General features: G+C 37.9%; 1 protein-coding gene across 4 annotated transcripts in view; it reads left to right on the forward strand.

Annotated features, from left to right (window-relative positions):
* LOC135324161 (transcription factor RFX3-like) overlaps nt 1-19,743 on the forward strand; it is a 64,373-nt gene that overhangs the window by 25,455 nt on the left and 19,175 nt on the right. For 3 of the 4 annotated variants that reach the window (XM_064499785.1, XM_064499787.1, XM_064499788.1), the window contains 7 exons: nt 1,694-1,768; nt 6,187-6,368; nt 7,138-7,257; nt 13,552-13,673; nt 14,934-15,046; nt 15,817-15,932; nt 16,421-16,575. In XM_064499785.1, coding sequence (XP_064355855.1) covers nt 1,694-1,768; nt 6,187-6,368; nt 7,138-7,257; nt 13,552-13,673; nt 14,934-15,046; nt 15,817-15,932; nt 16,421-16,575 — 883 coding nt within the window. The remainder of the gene's footprint in view (nt 1-1,693; nt 1,769-6,186; nt 6,369-7,137; nt 7,258-13,551; nt 13,674-14,933; nt 15,047-15,816; nt 15,933-16,420; nt 16,576-19,743) is intronic. The other variant, XM_064499786.1, reaches the window with a different exon arrangement.

The following is a 19,743-nucleotide window of genomic DNA, read 5'->3' on the forward strand; positions in this document are numbered from 1 at the left end:
AACCTAGAAGTTGCTGGAAGTTTTCAACAGGAGAAAGATGAATGAGTCACTGTCTGGAAAAGTCTACTTTCAAGTTAAGCCTATTTTATTTACGTTCTAGAGAAGGTTCAGAGATGATTTGTCAGTGGTTGTTAAGTGCCTGCATAGAAAAAGGTTTCTGATAGTGAAGAGATATTTACTTAGCAGGTAAAGCTGAAAGTTCACCCCATCAAAATTTAGACTAGAAATAATGCACAAAATATTTAATAATAAAAATAATTAATATTAGAACAGCTTACACTAGAATATGGTGAATACCCATCACTTTAAATATAGATCAGATATCTTTCTGAAAGATCTGCTCTAGTTCAGTAAGACTTCATGAGATTGATAAAATAATGGTGAGTTTTAGCATTAATGAACACTTCTTGGCTTACATTATGCGGAAAATCAGACCAGCTGATCATAATGCTTTTAAAATCCTTAAGATGTCTGTTTTTAAAATCTATGGATCTGTGGCCACAGATATATTGTCTTCAGTGGCATTTTCCCCAGTGCCTTGTTCCCTCAACTGTTTGTGCTGCTATGCTGTGAGACAAAGCAGGGAACTGTTTCTTCTTTTAAATATATATATATATCTTACTTTAATTTACTTTTTTAAAAGATTGGTTCTCTGAACAGGTCACAAACACTCATCTCAATGAAATATTTATTTTAGTAGTGTAATTTATCAGCATAAGCTCTTTGGATAGTACTGTAGTAATTAGGATAGGGAGGGCTCATTTAAAAACTGCCTACAGGGAGAATAAGTGGTTTTAAATGTACAGATGGCTTTTTCCATTGTTTTTGGTTTTTTCCATTTAACATGGCTAATTATGTGCTGCCTTTTACTGTACATCCCATTTTCTCTATCATTTTAAATGTTTTTGCTATTCTAGCTCTGCAGTTAAAATACAGTTAGATTATAATTTTATTTTTATTGCTGTCATTACAGAAATAATCAAAAGATGTATTAATATACGGGGAAAAGAATGGGAATGGGTATGGGTAGGTTATATTTACGCATTTGTATTAGGAGTAATACTACTGTATAATTAGTGGTATATAATACTTTTTCTTTTAAAAGACAATTATTCTTTGAGTCTTTGAGAGCTGTGGATATTCAAAGAATGTTCTGACAGGCTGTCCAATTGAAACTAATGGCAGAAAACCTACTGAATTATTTTAGGGTTGGGATTTCACTCTATGATTGTAGAGAGCAGAAATTTTGTTTCTAATTCACATTCCTGGGTTCAAACTGTGCACAGGTTTTTCTCACATACTTGGAGGAAAAAATGCTGAGGCCTTTCTTAATGATTTGTTCTGGGATTTTTATTTTTTTTAATTAAAAATATTATTGTTCAGTCATTTTTTCTGTTTGCAGTGCAGCTTACAGGTAAATCCATTTCTTCTATTTCCTGAGCAGGGAGGAAGGTAAATTGGACTTTGAAGGTGGGGTCCTGCAGTATACATCCAAGCAAAATGCCTCCCTGACTTCATTGGGGAGGTTTGCCTTCATGGGGACTTCAGGATGAGGCCTTTCAGTAGAATGTATCCCTTAGCCAGGACTGAACTAGATATTTCCATTGAATTTTAGACAATCCATAAGAATTTCTCCGATCAGCCTTTTTTACTATCTTGTCTTGAGTCCTTTTTTAATGACATCTATTATCAGATTGAAATGGCGATTGAGACACTGCAAAAGTCTGATGGTCTTTCCACTCACAGAAGCTCTCTTCTCAACAGCCATGTAAGTTGTCTCTTCTTCGTGAAAGCTAATCTCTTGCTTGTTCTGCATGCTTAGTCTGTCTCTAAATGTTTGTTTTAATTTACTGCTACTTTTTTGCTTTTAATCTTTCCATTTTAATTGCTTGTAATCTTATACTACATCTTCCATGGCTAGATTTTGTCAGGTTAAGTATCATGTTATATTGTAGAGTGCATCTGTTTTTTAGGTTCTGTATTGTGTTAACACAGCTTAACACATTTGTCTGTTCTGCAGGTCCTAATGTAAATGTAAAAATAATCAGATAATTCTTAATTATTCTATTTGTCTACAATTTGTGTACCCTATATAATGATTCAGGAGCATGTAAAGGGAGAAAGAAGCAGCACACAGCTTGAATAAATAACGATATTTAGATTACTTTTTAAATCTTTCAATTATTCTGAATGGTTGTTATAAGATGACATAAGAATTCTGAAGACCTATAGGATAAGCTAAGAAACTTAAAACAATCTGTTAGTCTGAAATATGTTTTATTCATCTGCCTCTTGCTTTGAAAATCCTGTAGTTACAAATTTTCCATAAGAGAAAGCCAAAGATGTTTGCATAAAAAGATAGTTTCCAAATATAGTGGTAAAGCCATTAAATGTAATTTTTAAGTAAAGGAGAAAGCCTCAAAGTTTAATCTTCAATTTGTTTTTTTAAATTTGTTTAAAAACTTAAATTATATTTCTTGAAATATAACTTAAACATGGTTTTTCCTTCAGTTGGTATAACTAGCTTTGTTTTTTTTTTAAATGGCGCTAAGTTTCTATACATACTGCCTCCTTTTTGCTTCTCAGCCTTACTAATCAATGTTAACATATATTTTTCAGATTCTTGTATTCCTTTTACCACAGAAAGGTGAACATTGATTTATGAATGTATGAGTATATTTGGTAGAGGCTATCATTCAGAAATGAAAACATGCACTTGTTTTGATTTGGACCCCCCCCCCCCTTCTTTCTCTAAGAATATGGTAATCTGGAGGTGAAAAACAAAATTGTTTTGTCAAAGTTTCCCATCATGGTAGAAAAAGGCAGCAGGAGGCAGTAAAATTTTTTTGGAAGAGAACTTACTTTTCTTAGAAAATGCTAAAATTGGGTGAGGGAAATTTGAATTCTGTAGAATATGAAGTACTTTTAGATCATTGTGTATGTTTATAAAATAATTGTTTTGATGCTAAGACAATCTAGAAATATATTAAAAAATATTTTAACATCATGGTTAAATGGACTGTATTTTTTGGCAAAATATCAGAAATCTGTCTTAAAACTTAGAAATACAAATAATTGAGAAGTTTGCCTTGACTCTAATAAAAAAAAAGTCCAGAATCTTGGTATTGAAAACAATAAGAATTAGAAGATAAGCTTCTTTACATTAGAAAACTGTATTCCCCTATTTCCTGTGTTATGCATTTGTTAAAATATCTTCCTAATAATGAAACTTTCATCTCTGTTATGCTAGTCTTATCCTGATGTTTCCTTCTTAACTCTTTTGAGGTATTTTCAAAAACTATTGAAAGACAGAGGGATGTACTGTTGATTCTGTGGGGAAAAAAAACCTCCGTGCATCTTACTGTAATAATTGTTCTTTCCTAGCCTCAGTCCTTTTGGAAGAAATTGGAACCCAGCTCAAACTTATCAGATGATTTCCCTATTTTTAAAGGAATATTTATTGGACTGTGACTCAAATAAGGACAGTAAATACAGTTTTAGTCTTTTCTTCTTCCTTAAACAGCTCTTCATTTTGTTTTACAGGGCTCTAATTTGATATTTATTAAAACAACTGATTTTTAAAGGTTTTAGAGTAGAATTCCTTCATATTTAAATAGTATTACCTTTCACACTGCAAATGATATGTTAATCTGTGACAAAAATCTTTAGCTCTAGAAAATATTGGTTCGACACTTTGGCTTTCTACAGCACTATATCTCTGTTAGACTCTCTGGAGTTTTGTTGCTTAAGTTAATGCTTGTTCATTTTAATTAACTTTTCATTTCTCCTCTACTTTTTCCTTTCCTGATTTCTTTCTGCACGAGATTGACTTGCCTAGTTAATTTATAATCTAATGTTTTATAAACACTGAAGTTTTGTTGGAGTCAATTTACCCATTCCATGTAAGCATTTCATACCGTTCCATCTTAAAATGTTGTTAATTTTATATATATCTCCAACAAGCCAGGATTAAAAGTCTGGACGTATCAATTTTAGAATTAGATTCTGCATGGAAAAAATATTTTTAAGGTTGTTCACAATAGCTTTATAATGTCTGCAGATTATTTACCTTTTTTAATGATATTCAGCTATTGGCACTCTTCCTTCCAGGCTGTAACCTAGCAAGTAATCACTTCCAGCTTTTGTTATTGAAATACATTCACCCTAGAGCAAAAAAATCTTTATTTTGTACTTATCTTGGGTTTTGCTTTCCCAGTGTTGGCTAATGCCAAAGGATGGTTGAAATAATCTGTCAGAAATGTAGATCATTAATAAAGTGCACTTAAATGAATCCTAATAAATTATAATTCATCTGGAAAAACTCTGATGCTACATTTAGAAGTTAATTAGGAAATAATTTTCTTTGTCTGTCAATACATTTTTTCCTGCGGGGGGAATAGGAATAGTTCACATTACATAATCTAATTAGTATAGATGAAATGCAAAGGTTGAAAGATATAATTACGATATGCTTAGACAGTTAGTGAAATAGTTTTGTTAATACACTCAGGTAAAGGTTAAAGTTTACGATGATATTTTTCTTAGGCTTTATTTCAGAATCGTAACTGCTCAACATTTGTGAATGTTAAGACACTTTTAATAATGTTTTTATATCTATAAGTTGATATAAGGATGATGAACTGTGCTTTTGTTAAGTCTATTTAAAGTGCAACATCATCTATGAATTGAGCTATTTTACATCTTGGAACCATTTAGATCTTGCTTCTCCTGCATCTTTGCCTAGAGCTCTTGTTTAGAAATCTAAGCACAAGAGTTATGGTGATGTTTTCTGTTAAAAAGCAAACATGAAGATGGTGTTTGAAAGGTTTAGAGTAAACTTTTTGCATTTTTATTATGCTTGGTAAATTGCTCACAATCAACTAAAACAGCTGTACATCCAATATATTCATTATAATCTAAATTTTAGTAGTTTTGCAATAAAGAAGAGGTCAGAGTGGAAAGTTATTTCATGAGTAATGCACATTAAAATATTAATATTCGCATCCTTTAAATGACAAATTACATCAAACATTGGTGGAACAGAATTTGTTTAGTGCTCTATTAAATATATAACCCTGCAGAGTAACGTACTAAATAACACATAAGCCTTGTATATCTTTTACCGTAGTTTAAACATTTATATTTTTGTCATATTAATTGCTTTGATGGACTAAATTGAAGCTGAATTCAAGCTGAAATTGAAGGGAAATTCCAAGGACATGAAACCATGGGGGGGGAGCTAAGTAAAATTTAGCATCTCAAAAAAAACTGAACCATGGAATTTAAGGATGAGCACTATTTAAAAAAAAATCTGTTTTATTCTGTCATTCTCCTATGCTGTTAAATCTGGCATTAAAGTGACTCTTTTACTTGGGTTTTGTGTGTATGTTAGTGAGTATTTGTTCTAGATATTTGAGTGTATGCAATGCATAAGGTATGATGGTGTATTAGAAACTGTTTTCTTAAATGCTTCCAAAATTACTCACCAAAATGCTAAGTTAATTACCTGGAGGACTCCCCCCCCCCCCCAAAACAAACAAACAAACAATGCTTTTCACAGGATCTAATTCTGTTCTTCTTCAAAGTGAAAGGCAAACAGGCTACAACAAAAAGGGATTGGGCCCAAAATAGTTTACAGATTTTTAGTGTCATTTAGATTGCTAGTTACATAAGTAATACCTTATATTTGATAGTTTCTTCTTTGTATTTGAAAGAAAATAAACCCTACTCAGTTAAATGAAGGATTTTATTTATTTATTTTCAAGTGAAGAGAAATAGTATAACATTCCAGGGCTATAAATGTGTTAGTTAACTCCTGTTAATCCAAGCAGTTTATTTTATTTTATTTCTTTGGAGTTCCAGCAATTTGTCTCCAAGGTATAAATAACTTTATAAAATGTTAACGTGTGGTACTGAATTTGAAATATTTTTAGAAGTGGAGCTATCTGAGGTCACAAGTGCAATGAGTTGTGTTATTTCCTTGTAATTCTAAAAAGATACTAAGGCATCATGGCATATCTAGTATGTAAAGATATTTAAAGAGATTACATTTGCTTGAAAAACAAAGTCACTGTTTAATAGGCCTTAAGAGTAGTCTTAAAAATATTGGAGATTTGTGTTGTACAGTTAAGATTTTTTTTTTAGTAGAGTAATACTGAATTTACTTCATTTTCATATTTGATATAGCTCCAATGGCTTTTAGACAACTATGAAACCGCAGAAGGAGTGAGCCTTCCCAGAAGTACCCTTTACAACCATTACTTACGACATTGTCAGGAGCACAAGTTGGATCCAGTTAATGCTGCCTCCTTTGGAAAACTCATACGGTCAATTTTCATGGGATTACGGACCAGAAGACTGGGAACCAGGTTTGTGTTAATGAAATCTTAAAGTATAATAGAAAATATCAATAATTGTGAACATGAAGCTTTTATGTTATTTCCTAAACAACAGGGAAAAAATATATTTAAACCTTACTGTTAAGGGAGTTACAAAATCCAGCGGACCCAGAGGAGTCCTCCTTCCTGGTCTGCTGAAGCCAAATCCTGTGCACTCTTAGACCCAGGAGATCTCCCATCGCAGGCCAATGGATGCAGCTGCTGCTGTTCCCTTTGCATGTCCAGCTAGTAGGGAGATTGAACATGTGTTTCAAAGATGCAGATAAACACACACATGACACAAACACGACCAGCCACACAGACTAACACAGAGCAGTGCCTTTACCAGCACCCACATAAACACCAACAGCACTCAAACATGAACGCTGATAGCCCAATCCAGTCCTGATCAGCTGGAGAGGAAGAACAGACGTTTACTAGTGAAACATACACACACCCTCACTCATTCACAAGCATACCTCATTTACAGAATTGTTTTATTTCCCATGACTACATATAACATTTGGGTTTCACTTTCCATATTCTATTTAAGTGGAGTCCAATGGTAAAGTGTTGGAAAATATAGTTAAATTGATTCCCAGAAGCTGGTGGAGTTATACCAGTGTTATACTGGTGTGAGAGGAGGGTCAAGCCTAATTTGTATGTACTATTTTTCCAATCAAGATAAACCGTAAAGTGAGTATAATGTGTATATAACTAATGTTATTTTTGTTCTTCTAATGCTTGTTCTTTCATAAAGGGGGAACTCCAAATATCATTATTACGGAATTCGTGTCAAGCCAGATTCACCCCTTAATCGGCTACAAGAGGACATGCAATATATGGCTATGAGACAACAACCCATGCAGCAGAAACAGAGGTAAAGTGTTAAATAAATGAGAATACTTGTTCATATTTCTAGTTCTTGGAGACTTACCTGGCCTCATTTACTTGTCAAAGTTCAACCTCTAATGCAAATTGTTTAACTTCTCTTTTGGTGAAAGATAAAGGTTTCTCAGATCTGCAATTGATGTCAGTGAAGTCTGATATCAGTAGACATGAGAGAACACATATCTGAGAAGTCATAAGTTTGCAAAAAGTGATAACAAAAGTAAAATGTAATGCAGTTCTTTTGAACAGACACTTCTTGGCAGTCTTGGGTTATTTTCCCACAAGCTGAAAAAAATTAATAGTTTTGGATTCCGAATTCTGTTGCTCACTTTCATTATTATATCATTTTATATACATGCTGCTTATAAGACAGCTTATGATTGGGTTCAGCTTGGCATTGATTTCCTCCTCCTGGCAAGAACTGATGTATCAAAACCCTGGACTTCAGCAGAGCAGACTTTGGCCTCTTCAGGGATCTGCTTGGGAGAATCCGGGGGGGGGGGGGGGGGGAGGGGGGGGCAGTCCTGGAGAGAAGAAGGGTCCTGGAAAGCTGGTTGATGTTCAAGGATCACCTCCTCCAGACTCAAGATTGGTCCATCCCAACAAGCAAGAAATCAAGCAAAGGGGGCAGGAGGCCTGCATGGATGAACAAGGAGCTCCTGACTGAACTCAAACATAAAGAGGAAGCGTACAAGAGTTGGAAGCAGGGTCAGAGGAGCCAGGAGGAATATAGAGACACTGCGTGAGCATGCAGGGATGGGGTTAGGAAAGCCAAAGCCCCTCTGAAGGTGGTGGGAGGGATGTGAAGGGCAGCAAGAAGGGCATCTATAGGTATATCAGCAGCAAAAGGAAGACTAGGGAAAATGTGGGCCCACTGCTGAATGTGGCTGGGGCCCTGGTGACAAAGGACACAGAAAAGGCAGAGGTACTGAATGCCTTTGCCTCAGTCTTTACTGTTAAGACCAGCCTTCAGGAATCCCAGGCCCCTGAGACCAGTGGGAAAGTCTGGAGCAAGGAAGACTTGCCCTCAGTAGAGGAGGATCAAGTCAGGGAACACTTTAAAAAACAAACAAACAAACAAAAACTGGACATAAGGCCATGGGACCTGATGGGATGCACCCATGATTGCTGAGGGAGCTGACCAATGTCGTTGCGAGGCCACTCGATTATCTTTGAAAGGTCATGGTGATCGGGAGAGATTCCTGAGGACTAGTAGAAAGCAAATGTCACTCCTATCTTCAAGAAGGGCAAGAAGGAGGATGCGGGGAACTACAGGCCAGTCACCTTCACCTCGATCCCTGAGAAGGTGATGGAGCAAATAATCCTGGAAACCATTTCCAAACATATGAAGGACAAGAAGGTGATTGGGAGTAGTCAGCATGGATTTATGAAGGGGAAATCATGCTTGACCAACCTGATAGTCATCTACAATGAGATGGCTAGCTCAGTAGATGAGAGGAGAGTGGACAATGGATGTTGTTTATATTGACTTTAGCAAGGCTTTCAACACTGTCTCCCTGTCAGGGAGCAGCAAGGGCCGGCTACTCCCTAAGGGATGGGGAGCTAGGAGCTGAGCAAGATGATACGCAGGGCAGGGGCCTCAGCAGCCAGGGCCCGGTCCCACAGTACCTGAGCAAGGCAAGCAGGACACACCCAGAGATGGTAGCCAGGTTCAACCAAGAGTCCAGATCATGAGGCAAGTTCATGGTGATGAGGCAGGCCCGAGGTCAAGCTGGCAAGTCAATCTGCAGGTCAGAATCAGGTCTGGTGAGGATAACAAGGGTCAGACATAGTCTAATGATCGGCTGGGCAGGTCCATAGTGACAAGGCAGGTCCAAGGTCAAGCCAGGAAGCCAGTTGGGGTCTAGATCAATGGGGTCTATGGCCAGGCACAGGCATGGCTGTGGTTGAGCTGGAGACCAGTACTCCTACAACATAGCTCAGGCAGGGACTGAAGGCCTAAGCTTAAAAGGGGCTCCTGGGCCCATGGGCAGAGGGTGTGGGTGGTGGCTCCAGGTAAGGCTGGTGAGGGCCATTAAGGCCTATAAGTGCACTCAGGGCCCTGACACTCCCATAACATCCTCACAGACAAAGTGATGAAGTACCATCTAGGTAAGTGGACCATGAGGTGGATTGCTGGACTCAAAGGGTTGTGATCAGTGGCATAAAGTCCAGCTGGAGGCCAGTCACTAGTGGTGTACCCCAGGGGTCGATACTGGGGCCAGTACTGTTTAACAACTTCATTAATGACCTAGATGACAGGATGGAGCGTGTACTCTACAAGTTTGCAGATGATACCAAATTGGGGGGGGGGGGGTAGTTGATACACTGGAGGGCAGGGTTGCTACTCAGAGGGACTTCAACAACCTTGAGAAGTGGTCAGAGAGGAACCTCATGCAGTCCAGCGAAGGGAAAGGCCATGTCCTGCACGGGGAGGAATAACCACATGCACCAGAACACACTGGGGATTGACCAGCTGGAAAGCATCTTGGCCAGACCCAGAGGGTCCTGGTGGACAAGTTGACCGTGAGCCAGAAATGCACCCTTGTGGCAAAGAAGGCCAACAGCATCCTGGTCTGCATTAGGCAGAGCATTGCCAGCAGGTTGAGGGAGGTGCTCCTCCCCCTCTCTTCAGCTCTAGTGAGGCCACACCTGGAGTGCTGTGTCCAGTTCTGGGCTCCCCAATACAAGAGAGACATGGAGCTACTGGAGCGAGGCCAGCAAAGGGCCATTGCAATGATTAAGGGACTGGAGCATCTGACATAGGAGGGTGAGGCCAAGAGAGCTGGGATTGTTTAGCCTCGAGAAGAGAAGGCTCGGGAGAATCTTATCAACGCGTTTAAATACCTGATGGTAGGGAGTAATAAGACAGAGCCAGACTCTTTTCAGTGGTGCCCAGTGACAGGATGAGAGGCAATGGGCACAAACTCAATACAGGAAATTCCGCTTAAACATAAGAAAAAAAGTTTTTTACTGGGAGGGAAGTCAAACACTGGACCAGGTTGCCCAGAGAGATTGTGGAGTCTCCATCCTTGGAGATATTCAAAAGCTGCCTGGACACAATCCTGGGCAACCTGGCTCTATGTGACCCTGCTTTGAGCAGGGGGGTTGGACTAGATCTCCAGAGTTCCCTTCCAACCTCAACTATTCTGTAATTACAGCTGAAATCACCATGGCAGAAGCTGTAATTTACACTATCAAAAATAGCTTTGTTAGCTATAAGGATAGTTGAGGCTCTATGTCTTAAACTATTAACCCAACTTTATAAAGTGACTATTGTTTGGTTCATAGAAAGGATATAAAACTTAGTAATTACAAGGATTATACTGGATTGTTAATAGGAAATTTCTTAATATTTAACACAACATACATGATGCAATAAATGCTTTAGGAAGGAATTTAACTTTCCCAGAAACCAATTTAAATTCATTCACTACCAAAAGCAGCCATAAAAAATAAAATGCTTGAGCAACAATGGATACTATTAAAATCAACTTTGAAAACAAAGCTATATTCCTGATAATGGTCAGTTGGCCATAATACTACATTCAGTTGCTGAGTCCTTCACACTGGACATAGGACAGAAAGTATAGTAGACTGGAATAATAAACAAGACTAAAAGAGATTGACAATGTTATGTTGGTTTAATAGGCATCAAACCTGATAAGTTACTGATCTTAGCAGCCATTGATAAGACAAATGTTTAAGTATCCAAAAATGAAATTACAAAGAATAGAATAACTAGAGGTTTTATATATAAAGCCTTAAACGAAAGCCTACTGAAGTCAGTGGAAAGACTGACTGACATCAATAGACTCTGGCTCAGGGCCATAGTGCATTCACATCTGTCAGGTAGACTAGAGCGTCTGTGTAAAGGAACACATTTTTATCTTAAAAATAATAAAAACTTATGATTTGCAGTGACAAAAGCATCTTTCATAGGGAAATATATCCTGAAAACATCTTTCCTAAACGCAGTGAAATACCCAGTCTCCTTTTCTTTAAATACAATGCATACATCAACTAACTCTCAGTACACCTTCCTACTCAACAGAACTAAGGAAAGATGACACACTACCTTTTATATCCTTCCAAATCATTCACGGAAGTTTCTTGTGAGGCACAAAATCACCACCACATACAACACAACACAACACAACCTTACAGGATGTTATCTATGTTCAACTTACTAGGAATAGGTCTAAGGACATCAGGAATGAGAATCTCCACCAAAGCCTGGTACATCACATGGTCACAATTACACATCCATTTCAGAATAGACTCATTTTTGCACAGAGTAATCAGCTTTCCTTTTGGAAGTCGACTTTCTATTTCACTTAGATTGCTGGCGTGAACAAATGTAGCAAACAAATAAATGAAGGTGCATTTATATACAGATAAAATAAGTACAGTGGACTTTGAAATTTATTATTAAATAAAAACTTTATAAATGTCTCAATTACATCCAACAGAACTTCTTTAACTTGCTCAGATGAAATGGGAAAAATGGCCTCCAAAGTTCTGTTACAGCCCATAAGTTATGCAGAGGTATGATGATAATGGTCCTTTCAGTTTAAAGGAATAGGGAAGTATATTGCAAAAAGATACCTTAACTTTAGTCATCCAAACAAAGGAAAAAAGGGAAGACATATACAATCATTTCAATGCTGAAGCTTGACATATACCCACAGCCTATATGTCAAATACCAGACAACACAAATTTAACCTGAAAAACTACTGATATCAAAAATGGCTCTTAGCCTATATGTATATTTCTTTGATTTGACACCAGCTGTTATATTATGATGATAAACAGTAGAGACATGTACTGACCTCACTTCAGTAACAGTAGTGCCATCAGCTGGAGCAGAGGGAGAATAGCGCCAAAAAGTTTGCCACAATTTTTCTATCAGGCTAAACTGAAGGTTCACAATAACATCCAATATTGCCTAAAAACAAAACAAAACAAAAACAAAAAAGACCAAGTGCAAATAGTCTTCTACCTGGTTCCCCCCCCCAACTCCTCCCAGCGGAATTTCCTGTATTTTGGTTTGTGCCCATTGCCTCTCATCCTGTCACTGGATAGTAATGAGAAGAGTCTGGTTTTGTCTTCTTTACTCTGTCCCAGCAGTATTATTATTGCAATAACCAAACTTCATATAAAATTCCTGGAGATTAGGATGATAACAGATGTTTTTATTTCCAAGTATTGGCATTCCTAATGTTATTATGCTTTATGTTAATCAGTCCAAGAGGCCTTCTCTGGAAAAGTATACTTCTTGTATATCCTGTTTATTGTATAGTTAAATGTATGTCAGGAATGCACAGAATCTTGGATGCATGTTTCTTATGGGAGCTTTCTTGTAAACTAAAATCTAAGTAGTTACACAAGGCATTCCTGTTTAATGGGAACAAAATGAGAATATGCTCACAGCTGACTCAACTGCTTCTCAAGAGCAGCATATCCAGAGTGGAATCTGTTGACATATTTCTAAAGTTAGTATAAAGCTTTATAATCTGCACAATGGAATTTCAAACTTGAGTGATAAGTCACACATACTGTATTCTGCACTGAGATTTCTCTAGTTTTCCTTTCTCCTGGCTACAAGGCTATTTCAGAAAGCCAACGCTTCCAAGTTCTTACCATTAAGAGCTGGGGCAGAGTTAATTCTCAGTTGTGTTGGAGATGGCAGGCAGGATCTTCAGCCTGTCAGCATGATGGTTTTAACATCTGATCCTCCAAAACAGCATTCCTACTTGTATCTTTGTCCTTTTTATACTTTATAAAAGCTTTTGTGAGTTGACTGATGACGAGTTTAAGTCTCTGAGTAGTCTTCTCAGGCCTCCTGAGCTCATGAGAAGAGTTTGTTGCATTAAAAAAATTATTTCAATTCCTTTGTCTCCAAATAGTGGTATGGCCCTTCTTAAGGTGATGAAACCTTATTTTTTTGAGCTACTTGATTCCTGGGAAGACAAGTCATTTGGAAAGGGAAATATTTTGATTCTGTTCAGTGTAAATCAGTTTTAGGTCTTAGTGGTTGAGGTTTTTAATCTAAATTCTACAAGAAACTGGTAGTGGTGCTGTGATATCAGCTTTATGAATTTTATAATGCATTGTCAATGTTCTATCTTTCCTTACTACAATTATTCTGCTGTTATTTTTCTTGTGTGTGAGCTAGCAAAATTTTATTTTGAGACTGAGATATCAGGCAGAACAGAGTGTAATATTGCACTTATGAAAAAGTAAACAGAAAGGATAATTTTGTATTTGATATTTTTGTAGGTACAAGCCTATGCAGAAAGTGGATGGCGTTGCAGATGGTTTCACAGGAAGTGGTCAACAGACAGGCACATCTGCTGAACAAACTGTAATTGCCCAAAGTCAGCATCATCAGCAGTTTTTAGGTATGAAAAGATATGTAATACTGTTCTATAAATAAATAAAATAAACTCCATTATCGCCATGACCATCAATTCATACAAATACAATAATTATTTTTAGTTATGTTGCCCTGTTTAAAACTCTCTCTGTTAACAGAACAAAAAGATACTCGTAGAAGCTATATGTTCTATATTGTGAGACTTATGCCATATTTAATGTGCATCATACAGGTATAAAAGGAAAAATGTGCAAAGTCTATTTGCATAGTGTATTTAAAGTATATTTCAATGCAATTGCCATGAAGTGTTTTACACAAAAATGCATACTGAAAGTTGTGCCCTAAAACATTAGTAATTTCCACTGGGTTCCCAATTCTTTGAATATGCACATAAAATGGGATTGTATTTTTGCAATGCAGTTGTGTAACCATTGAGTGATCCATACTGAGTGTGTACTGTAATGTTATAAATGGAAAGAGACAAATAGTTAAAACCAGAAGTCCAGGGTTCATGTTTAAAAAATGTGCAATTTGTGCATTCATTGATGTAGCTAAGCATGTCAATTTCTCAGTTGTGGAAACAAATGGTGATGTAGTAATTTGCTAAGGTAAAAAAAAAAAGCTGATTATATGTGTTATTGCAATAGTTGTACACTTAGTTTTGAGTTCATATGTTGGGATTTCCAAGCACCACATCCTTTGGCCTAACCTTGCTGTTATTAAAATCATTGGGAACCTTAGACTAGAGTTAGAATGTTTTTGAATTTTCTCTTCCATTTATTGTGCCCCCCCCCCCCCCCCCCCCATTGGCAGTCCATTTTTACCCCCCGTACCAGTGTATCTCTTGGAAACATTTGTGAGAAGTACTAAAAGCGCATGTTGGCTATAGTTGGAAATCTAGTAAATTTCAAATAAAAATATGCTGCTGAGTCTACTAAACCCTAACATACATGACCATACAAAACCTATTCAAGTTTCTCAAAACAAAAACTATTAAATAATATTAATCTCTTATATACTGACATGAATATTCTGCTTCATTCTGTCATATTCTGAAAATCTACAATACATGTACAATATGTATGTGAAATCATTTTAATCTGCTACCTGTCAGGAATAATTTAACATATCCTTTTGCTTAAAATTTTATTGCAACTTTAAAATATATTAAGTATGAAAGACTTTTGGACTTTATTTCTTTATATCATCCTTAAATGTTTCCTAATTAAACTGTAATTGGTACCAATCACAATAACTTTCTGCTGTTATGTTGTCATGGAAACAGATGCATCTCGAGTGCTTCCAGAGTTTGGAGAAGTTGAAATCTCTTCTCTGCCAGATGGTACTACCTTTGAGGATATAAAATCACTGCAAAGTCTTTATCGAGAGCACTGTGAGGTAACAAAAAAGAAAGGCATTTTATGTAAATCATTCTTCTTTGAAAGTTCATCTGATGTGCTTCCCCAAATATTTTGCTTATTCTATCAGAAAGGACAAAACAATTTTTCTGGAATCTCTCTCTTTATAGGGAAAGAAATTAATATCTAATAGAATACTGATAATGAAATGTAATCATGTATATGTTTTAAGAATTTTAGAGAAATTGGACTTCAGATTATATATAAAGATTTTTGCTTTTGTTTATAGGAGTTGAAATCAGATTAAATTATTATTATTTCTAATGTTTATGTTAAAAACAAACTTGCTTTTTTCTTCACGTTTTAAAGAAACCTGTTGCTTGAGAACTTTAAGCCACATTTCATATTGAATAATGTGTCTTTTAAAATTATTGTTGAAGGTGCTTTAAAGCATTTAATGAAATAACAAAATTAATGAAATAGCAGGTTTCCTTTGTGTTTAATCATGTTAAAAGTTTTGTTTAGGTGAATTCTCCTGATATGTTTGTTTAGGCTCTTTTTTGGAGGCTTCCTTGTATTTGCACTTGGCCTGATCTGAGTCTCTGTGTGCACTAGTGTGTATAGTTGGAAAATTCATTGATAAGAAAGTTATTAAAAAGGATATTTGTTTATTTAGAAATATACATTTTACTGTTGTTACACAAAATGATTGGGGGGGAGCTATACCCCTGGGAGGAGTTGGGGGGGGGGAACCAGGTAGAAGACTATTTGCACTTGGTCTTTTTTGTTTTTGTTTTGTTTTGTTTTTAGGCAATATTGGATGTTATTGTGAACCTTCAGTTTAGCCTGATAGAAAAATTGTGGCAAACTTTTTGGCGCTATTCTCCCTCTGCTCCAGCTGATGGCACTACTGTTACTGAAGTGAGGTCAGTACATGTCTCTACTGTTTATCATCATAATATAACAGCTGGTGTCAAATCAAAGAAATATACATATAGGCTAAGAGCCATTTTTGATATCAGTAGTTTTTCAGGTTAAATTTGTGTTGTCTGGTATTTGACATATAGGCTGTGGGTATATGTCAAGCTTCAGCATTGAAATGATTGTATATGTCTTCCCTTTTTTCCTTTGTTTGGATGACTAAAGTTAAGGTATCTTTTTGCAATATACTTCCCTATTCCTTTAAACTGAAAGGACCATTATCATCATACCTCTGCATAACTTATGGGCTGTAACAGAACTTTGGAGGCCATTTTTCCCATTTCATCTGAGCAAGTTAAAGAAGTTCTGTTGGATGTAATTGAGACATTTATAAAGTTTTTATTTAATAATAAATTTCAAAGTCCACTGTACTTATTTTATCTGTATATAAATGCACCTTCATTTATTTGTTTGCTACATTTGTTCACGCCAGCAATCTAAGTGAAATAGAAAGTCGACTTCCAAAAGGAAAGCTGATTACTCTGTGCAAAAATGAGTCTATTCTGAAATGGATGTGTAATTGTGACCATGTGATGTACCAGGCTTTGGTGGAGATTCTCATTCCTGATGTCCTTAGACCTATTCCTAGTAAGTTGAACATAGATAACATCCTGTAAGGTTGTGTTGTGTTGTGTTGTATGTGGTGGTGATTTTGTGCCTCACAAGAAACTTCCGTGAATGATTTGGAAGGATATAAAAGGTAGTGTGTCATCTTTCCTTAGTTCTGTTGAGTAGGAAGGTGTACTGAGAGTTAGTTGATGTATGCATTGTATTTAAAGAAAAGGAGACTGGGTATTTCACTGCGTTTAGGAAAGATGTTTTCAGGATATATTTCCCTATGAAAGATGCTTTTGTCACTGCAAATCATAAGTTTTTATTATTTTTAAGATAAAAATGTGTTCCTTTACACAGACGCTCTAGTCTACCTGACAGATGTGAATGCACTATGGCCCTGAGCCAGAGTCTATTGATGTCAGTCAGTCTTTCCACTGACTTCAGTAGGCTTTCGTTTAAGGCTTTATATATAAAACCTCTAGTTATTCTATTCTTTGTAATTTCATTTTTGGATACTTAAACATTTGTCTTATCAATGGCTGCTAAGATCAGTAACTTATCAGGTTTGATGCCTATTAAACCAACATAACATTGTCAATCTCTTTTAGTCTTGTTTATTATTCCAGTCTACTATACTTTCTGTCCTATGTCCAGTGTGAAGGACTCAGCAACTGAATGTAGTATTATGGCCAACTGACCATTATCAGGAATATAGCTTTGTTTTCAAAGTTGATTTTAATAGTATCCATTGTTGCTCAAGCATTTTATTTTTTATGGCTGCTTTTGGTAGTGAATGAATTTAAATTGGTTTCTGGGAAAGTTAAATTCCTTCCTAAAGCATTTATTGCATCATGTATGTTGTGTTAAATATTAAGAAATTTCCTATTAACAATCCAGTATAATCCTTGTAATTACTAAGTTTTATATCCTTTCTATGAACCAAACAATAGTCACTTTATAAAGTTGGGTTAATAGTTTAAGACATAGAGCCTCAACTATCCTTATAGCTAACAAAGCTATTTTTGATAGTGTAAATTACAGCTTCTGCCATGGTGATTTCAGCTGTAATTACAGAATAGTTGAGGTTGGAAGGGAACTCTGGAGATCTAGTCCAACCCCCCTGCTCAAAGCAGGGTCACATAGAGCAGGTTGCCCAGGATTGTGTCCAGGCAGCTTTTGAATATCTCCAAGGATGGAGACTCCACAATCTCTCTGGGCAACCTGGTCCAGTGTTTGACTTCCCTCCCAGTAAAAAACTTTTTTTCTTATGTTTAAGCGGAATTTCCTGTATTTGAGTTTGTGCCCATTGCCTCTCATCCTGTCACTGGGCACCACTGAAAAGAGTCTGGCTCTGTCTTATTACTCCCTACCATCAGGTATTTAAACGCGTTGATAAGATTCTCCCGAGCCTTCTCTTCTCGAGGCTAAACAATCCCAGCTCTCTTGGCCTCACCTCCTATGTCAGATGCTCCAGTCCCTTAATCATTGCAATGGCCCTTTGCTGGCCTCGCTCCAGTAGCTCCATGTCTCTCTTGTATTGGGGAGCCCAGAACTGGACACAGCACTCCAGGTGTGGCCTCACTAGAGCTGAAGAGAGGGGGAGGAGCACCTCCCTCAACCTGCTGGCAATGCTCTGCCTAATGCAGACCAGGATGCTGTTGGCCTTCTTTGCCACAAGGGTGCATTTCTGGCTCACGGTCAACTTGTCCACCAGGACCCTCTGGGTCTGCCAAGATGCTTTCCAGCTGGTCAATCCCCAGTGTGTTCTGGTGCATGTGGTTATTCCTCCCCAGGTGCAGGACATGGCCTTTCCCTTCGCTGGACTGCATGAGGTTCCTCTCTGACCACTTCTCAAGGTTGTTGAAGTCCCTCTGAGTAGCAACCCTGCCCTCCAGTGTATCAACTACCCCCCCCCCCCCAATTTGGTATCATCTGCAAACTTGTAGAGTACACGCTCCATCCTGTCATCTAGGTCATTAATGAAGTTGTTAAACAGTACTGGCCCCAGTATCGACCCCTGGGGTACACCACTAGTGACTGGCCTCCAGCTGGACTTTATGCCACTGATCACAACCCTTTGAGTCCAGCAATCCACCTCATGGTCCACTTACCTAGACGGTACTTCATCACTTTGTCTGTGAGGATGTTATGGGAGTGTCAGGGCCCTGAGTGCACTTATAGGCCTTAATGGCCCTCACCAGCCTTACCTGGAGCCACCACCCACACCCTCTGCCCATGGGCCCAGGAGCCCCTTTTAAGCTTAGGCCTTCAGTCCCTGCCTGAGCTATGTTGTAGGAGTACTGGTCTCCAGCTCAACCACAGCCATGCCTGTGCCTGGCCATAGACCCCATTGATCTAGACCCCAACTGGCTTCCTGGCTTGACCTTGGACCTGCCTTGTCACTATGGACCTGCCCAGCCGATCATTAGACTATGTCTGACCCTTGTTATCCTCACCAGACCTGATTCTGACCTGCAGATTGACTTGCCAGCTTGACCTCGGGCCTGCCTCATCACCATGAACTTGCCTCATGATCTGGACTCTTGGTTGAACCTGGCTACCATCTCTGGGTGTGTCCTGCTTGCCTTGCTCAGGTACTGTGGGACCGGGCCCTGGCTGCTGAGGCCCCTGCCCTGCGTATCATCTTGCTCAGCTCCTAGCTCCCCATCCCTTAGGGAGTAGCCGGCCCTTGCTGCTCCCTGACAGGGAGACAGTGTTGAAAGCCTTGCTAAAGTCAATATAAACAACATCCATTGTCCACTCTCCTCTCATCTACTGAGCTAGCCATCTCATTGTAGATGACTATCAGGTTGGTCAAGCATGATTTCCCCTTCATAAATCCATGCTGACTACTCCCAATCACCTTCTTGTCCTTCATATGTTTGGAAATGGTTTCCAGGATTATTTGCTCCATCACCTTCTCAGGGATCGAGGTGAAGGTGACTGGCCTGTAGTTCCCCGCATCCTCCTTCTTGCCCTTCTTGAAGATAGGAGTGACATTTGCTTTCTACTAGTCCTCAGGAATCTCTCCCGATCACCATGACCTTTCAAAGATAATCGAGTGGCCTCGCAACGACATTGGTCAGCTCCCTCAGCAATCATGGGTGCATCCCATCAGGTCCCATGGCCTTATGTCCAGTTTTTGTTTGTTTGTTTGTTTTTTAAAGTGTTCCCTGACTTGATCCTCCTCTACTGAGGGCA

Source organism: Dromaius novaehollandiae, chromosome W (assembly GCF_036370855.1).
Source record: "Dromaius novaehollandiae isolate bDroNov1 chromosome W, bDroNov1.hap1, whole genome shotgun sequence".
Taxonomy (NCBI): Eukaryota; Metazoa; Chordata; class Aves; order Casuariiformes; family Dromaiidae; genus Dromaius; species Dromaius novaehollandiae.